Below are 6,147 nucleotides of genomic sequence, written 5' to 3' on the forward strand. Positions count from 1 at the left end.
GTCTGCTGCTGGCCAGCACTCTGACCAATGATTGAGGAATTTTTGCTGGGGATGCCTAGTCCTACAGCCTCACGGATGAGAAAAGATGGGTAACTCGGTGGTTAGGAGCCAGGCACTGGATACAGATAGATCCTTGCTCACCCTCTTACTAGCTATGCGTGACTGTGGACAAGTCGTTGAACCCTTCTGAGCTCTCGTCCCCTGTAATATGTAGGCAACACCAGTCCCTATCTCTCTTTGGCTGTTTCGAAAATCAATAGGGGTAATAGGTTTAGGCCATTTTATGGGGTTCCAGAGTCACACAGGTTTGAATATTGAATTAGGAAAGGTAAAGGAGGAAGACTTGTCGGTATCTCTCCAGGAGACCCTGGTGGAGGGATTTTACACGTGAGTGGGAAACTCTGGGGGTGGGATTAGGGGTGGGGCGGTGTTATTGAGCTCTTCTTGGGGTAAACGCTGCCACACATGTGTTCCTTTGCCCTTCCCACTTTCCATCCCTGATTAGTACCGAGTTTAACACCAAATATTAGAATATGGTAGAAAAGACCAATTAAACGGTCGCAGATTGAGCAGACGCCCCTCACTGTGAGGCTGAGGCTGCAGCGCGCCTATCTCCACTCCCCGCCCCGCCCTGCCGCCTTGGAGGCGCTGGTTGGCCTGCGGATCGTGACGTCACTCGTGGGTTTTTAAGGCCGAGTCCCGCGGACCGCTCCGCAGTGGCAGCGCGGTGGAGGCAGGCGTGGAGGCTTCTCTGGCGGCTCCGGTAGCTGGCCCGGAGGGGGCTCCAGGAGAGCGCAGCTGACGGAGGTAAAGGGGCTGTTCAGGCCGTGCTGTGGCGGCTCTGGTCCGGGGCCCGGGGAGCTGCAGTCGGCGATCGGAGGAAGGAGAGCAGAGGAGTGTCGTGGGGCGGTGGGGAATGGGTCGCGGTGTAAGGAGAGGCGTGCCAACCTCCTGGGGATGTGGGTGTAAGTGGGAGAGGCCCTCAGTCTCCGATCTCAGCGCCCCGCACCCTAACTCTTAATTTGGGGGCGCTGCCTGACCTGGCTCTTCCCGCGAGGATTCTTGCCTGGGGAATAGGGGTCACAGCGTCTGCTACCGCGCCACAAGCTGGAAGAGACTCTGGAAGCCGACGTCTGCTAGATTCAGGCCTCACCTCCCACCTGTGTCCCGGGACCTGGGGGTTTCTGTAAGTCTCATCGCCCTTGTTAGAGCTCCAGGAAGAAAGGAGAGTCTCTGTTACCTGCAGCTGCTTTAAAAAAAATAATTAAATAAGAATTTTAACAAGGAAAGCATGGGTGGCTGATTTAGGAAAGGATCAAGAAGTTGCACATTTTATGTTTATTATTGTCTCTTTTTTTTTCTGATGACTTTCCCTGTTCAGATAACCCAGCTGTGGTCCCCAGAGCCCCAAGACCTGCACTTTAGCCCGAGCTCATCATGGGGAACCACTTAGCAGAGATGGCGCCCACCGCCTCCTTCTTGCCCCACTTCCAGGCCCTGCACGTTGTGGTCATCGGGCTGGACTCAGCTGGAAAGACCTCCCTCCTTTACCGTCTCAAGTTCAAGGAGTTTGTCCAGAGTGTCCCCACCAAAGGCTTCAATACTGAGAAGATCCGGGTGCCCCTGGGGGGGTCCCGTGGCATCACCTTCCAAGTGTGGGATGTTGGTGGGCAGGAGAAGCTTCGACCTCTTTGGCGCTCCTACACACGCCGAACAGACGGGCTGGTGTTTGTGGTGGATGCTGCTGAGGCTGAGCGGCTGGAGGAGGCTAAGGTGGAGCTGCACCGAATCAGCCGGGCCTCGGACAACCAGGGTGTGCCTGTGTTGGTGCTGGCCAACAAGCAGGATCAGCCTGGGGCACTGAGTGCTGCCGAGGTGGAGAAGAGGCTGGCAGTCCGAGAGCTGGCTGCTACCACGCTCACCCACGTGCAGAGCTGCAGCGCTGTGGATGGGGTGGGCCTGCAGCTGGGCCTTGAGCGCCTTTATGAGATGATCCTCAAGAGGAAGAAGGCAGCCCGGGCAAGCAAGAAGAGACGGTGACTGGAGGCTGTCCCCTCTTCATCAGTAGAGGTCTGCATACTTGGATAGCCAGCAGAAACTGCTGCCCCTTAGCCCCAGAATGCAGGACCTGTCCACCTCAGTGAAGGACCCAGGTGCTAGCACACTGGGGAACTCTGTTTTGGTGCTGAATCGGGGAGGAGGATGAGAGATGGGTTGTCTGCTCTCATCTCTCCCTCATCCTCAGACTAGAGATGTGGGGGCTGCAGGACTGAGGGGGCTTCAATGTAAACTGTGACTCTACCTCGACCCTGTTTCTTGTTTTTCTTTGGCTTTTTGGTTAGATGTGTTTTGGGGCAAAGGAATGTTGCTTGGAGAATGCATTTGGGATGAACGAGAGAAATGTCTCTGCTCCGCTCCCAACTGCTTTTCTAGGGATGCCCACGACAGTCTTTATTTTTGTGTCTGTGTGAAAGTGCCAAGAATCTCTTCCCACTTTTGTAGATCCACAACCATTTTATAAGCCATGTGTGTCCTCTGTATTAACTATTTTTTAGCATTTGTCTATAAGTTATTAAAGACTGATGATACTGTAGCTTTAACCTTAGTCCGGCATTTTCATCTCTCCTTACCTAGCCCCAGGGACAGTCCAGCATTTCTATATGTGCAAAGGTGGGGTCTGGGGGCGGGTGGTAAGAACAACTTACATTGAAGCTAAATTTGCAGAGCAAGCCCTCTTTCTAAGAATTAGAGAGTTGAACCCTTCCCCCAAGCTATTGCCTGATCTCTGCAGTTTTTTTTTTGGGGGGGGGGTGTCCCTTTCTCCTACTTTTCTCCCTTCCCCTTATCCTCTTACTTGCCCCTGATACCACCTGCTCCTTGCAGATTTAAAGTTAAATTTTGCTGGTCTGAGCTGTTCCTAGTTTCTTGCTGTCGGGGATATCTCCTAGGTCTCTCTATAAAATTCTCAAAGAGCCATTCTATCTCTATTCTGCCCCTCTTCCCAGCACTCAGGGTTGGTCTGATTTCTTTTTTCCACCTTGGGATCCTGTGAGAATGGAAAGTAATTCCTTTCTGGCCTGAAGCCACCTCGGTGTACTCAACCTGCTGACTGTGCTTACTGGCAGCATGGCAGAGGCTGGTGCTGGATTGAGCCAGCTTGGCCCTGTGACTAAGCCATGAGTCTTCCCAGCTCTGGGAATGAGCTATTACCAGGAGAGGGACAGTAGTAGCTGTTTGTGCCTGGTGGGAGTGAGGACTGCTGGACATCCACCCCTAACTCTCTGGGAGAGGAGGGGGAAGGTGCAGGCCACCGATGTTAGCAGTGATGGTAAGGATAAAACGCTAATGTGAGGGCCAGAGTACCCTTGCCCAGACTTTTCAGGGCTGCTCCCTTCTCACCAGCATCAGGGCCAGCTGTGTCTGAGATAACTATCAGATCTTCCTAATTGGCGGGATTGAGTAAAAATGCAGTATAATTCCTTCTGGCCCCCAGCCCTTCAGTCCCACCCCCAGCCTTTGTGCAAACTGGGATCCCCAGAGCAGGTTTGGAGTTCCTGCTCCAAAAACAGATAAAAGGACCTGGAGAGGGAGAGAGGTGCTTGGAAACCCCGGTTGGGGAGCCTTGCTAAGGGACTAGGTTCTTCCCAGTGGGGCTGGCAAAAGCCCAAATTTTGCTGAGTGTGGACCAGTTCAGATTTGCTACTTCCTCCTGGCAGGACAGGGGTGAGTGTGCATTGATCCAGAAGGGTGCTTAGCGTGCGTCAGTTTTGGGGCCTACTTGACGGAGCTGCTGGGCTGGTTCTGCTGGGGACACCTGCTACCTGGCCCCTCTCTGCACATGCCTGTGACTCATGGCTCCCAGTACTACAGCAGAGTCCTTTTCTGCAGTGCAGGAACAGGCTGGGGAGGACCTGATTCGAAGGACCCTCTCTCTTGCTGGGAGACCTTTCCTTCCCACTCTTCCCCAAATCTGCTCTTTTGTCTCAAAATCTCCAAGGACATGTTTTCTCCATATCTGGTTACCTGAAAGACTGCGGTCTCTGGATTTGGGAGAAAGATGTATGCAGAGGTGCTCTCCCCTCTTTAGCAGAGGGACCTCCAAGGTGTCAGCTCTTGGTTCTGGCTCTGCTAACCACTCTCCCTCCCTATCTGGTTAAGACTGTCTTCTGCTTTCCCAGGCTCCAGCCCTGGGGGCCATGGTCCTCAGGAGACCAGTGAATGTCCTAGCTCTTCCCCACATCCCTCTGGCCTGACCAGCTGGTGGGGGTGGAGGACTGGGGATGGGGTGGGGGGGTGGTATGGGGATGGTGACACAAATGAAAGTGAGATGGAGAAGTCAGTTGCTTTGAAGGGATTGGGGTGAGAGGGGAGCACTGGAGAATTCTGATTAGAAAGCTAAGTTCTGGCTGAGTAGGGGTGGGAGCTTTGGAATAATCCTCCTGCCTTGGTCCATCCCACTCAGGCATTGCCCAGGCATTCTGCATGCTGAGCTTCTGAGCTGATGGTTTGGAGTGGGGGTAGAATCAGGGTTGGGGGTGGATTGTAGACTCCCTTGTCCTAGCTTCCTTATTAAGTAGACTTTCTTCGAGACCATAAGATAGATGCTGAGGGAGAGGCTCCCTGAGGGCAGAGGGGACCAGGGGGACCAGGAGTGGTGGGCAGGGGCTGATTGCCTGTGATATGAAGCTGAAGGAGACCAGTGGGCCCAGAGTCGGGGCCCCCTTCTGAGCTGCCCTCCCCCGCTCCCTCCTCCTCTCTTCACACGTGTTGGGTTGTAAAATCTGCATGGAGGGCACTTTCCCCGGGGGCCCTGCCCTTCCCCAAGCCCCTCCTCATGAGAGCAAAGGCCCTTTCACCTTCCCATGCCATCTTGTCTTATGCTGTCCTTGCTCAAGGAAGAAAAAAAAAAGCAAAGAGGAAGGAAAGAAGTCCCCAAGGCCCAGAGGGGACAGTGACTTGCCCAAGGACACACAGCTACTTAGTGGTACATCCAGATTCTTCCTCTTAGGCTGGCTATTTGTACTCATAGTGCAAGTGCCAGGAGATAAGAGCCAGGCGACAGGTCCAGCATCTCAAGAGTTCTGACCTCCCCTTCCCTTCCTCCCTCCCAGCCTTGATTAGACTAAGCCTGTTTTCCACTTCCTCCCTCGTCTTCCTGAGGAGTGGGAGCTTTATCTCCAGAGCCCAGCACAGCTTCAAATCTGGCCAGAAGTCCCCACCCTCCTTTTACACTGACCATGTGTCATTCCAAGTCTTTCTTGAGATGGACACCTCCACTGGGGCCTGGGAAGCACTGAACTCCACCGAAGCACTGGCTGTGCACAGGACAGCCTGTGCTCCAACACAGACCGTTTTGGATGGAGGCCAGTGGGACGGAGGGAGTGAAGGCAGTAAGGGAAGCCCAGGCCAACGCTGGGCTGTAAGGACTGGGCAGTGTGTAGCCACACATCATTTCCAAGGCCATCTGCAGGAGCATGGCTGGGGAATTTGTGGGTGGGTGTCATGGGACCTTCTCCCCAGCCAAGCCAGAGGAGGGTGTTTTCCTTCCTTTTTAAAGGAAAATTTTTTACTGTTCTCCCCCACCCCCACCTGATTACAAAAGTAATAGATCTTTGCTGTGAAAGAAATTTAGAATTTTAGAAAATGGAAAACCCCGTAATCTAAACTTCATAGCTAGCTGAACATTTGAACAGGTTTTTATATATAATCTTCCAGATATGTTTTTATCTACATATATAAAAAAGGTATGTATATATAACACACATGGGATTACATAAGGCATATTGTAGTTTTGCTTTTCTCATTTATATCTTGGGCATTATTCAACGTCAAGACATGTGGATTTTTCTCATTCTTTTGATGACTGCATGAAATTCCATTGTATGAACGCACCATCATTTATTAATTAAATCCACAGAGTATCCACAGCAGTGAACTTCCTTGGACATATTTCTTTGTACACTTGGGGAAAGATTTCTGGTAAGATAAATTCCTAGAAGTGTAATTGTTGTCTGAGGGTACACATATTTCAAGGTTTCATAGGTAGTGCCAAAGTGTGTGTTTGTACAGAGAGGGTTTAGGTGGGGAGGAAAATTTAATCCAGCCTCCACATCCTCCACCCCCAGATTTCAAGGCCTCTTCAAACTG

At 52.2% G+C, this 6,147-nt stretch overlaps 1 protein-coding gene across 1 annotated transcript; it reads left to right on the forward strand.

Annotated features, from left to right (window-relative positions):
* The first annotated feature begins 669 nt into the window (after positions 1-669).
* ARL4D (ADP ribosylation factor like GTPase 4D) lies at positions 670-2,600 on the forward strand. Its single transcript, XM_006910087.3, has 2 exons — positions 670-807; positions 1,382-2,600. The coding sequence occupies exon 2, from the start codon at positions 1,438-1,440 to the stop codon at positions 2,038-2,040; it is 603 nt and encodes a 200-aa protein (XP_006910149.1). The 5' UTR covers positions 670-807; positions 1,382-1,437; the 3' UTR covers positions 2,041-2,600.
* The last annotated feature ends 3,547 nt before the right edge of the window (positions 2,601-6,147 follow it).

Source organism: Pteropus alecto, unplaced genomic scaffold (genome assembly GCF_000325575.1).
Source record: "Pteropus alecto unplaced genomic scaffold, ASM32557v1 scaffold313, whole genome shotgun sequence".
Lineage (NCBI taxonomy): Eukaryota > Metazoa > Chordata > Mammalia > Chiroptera > Pteropodidae > Pteropus > Pteropus alecto.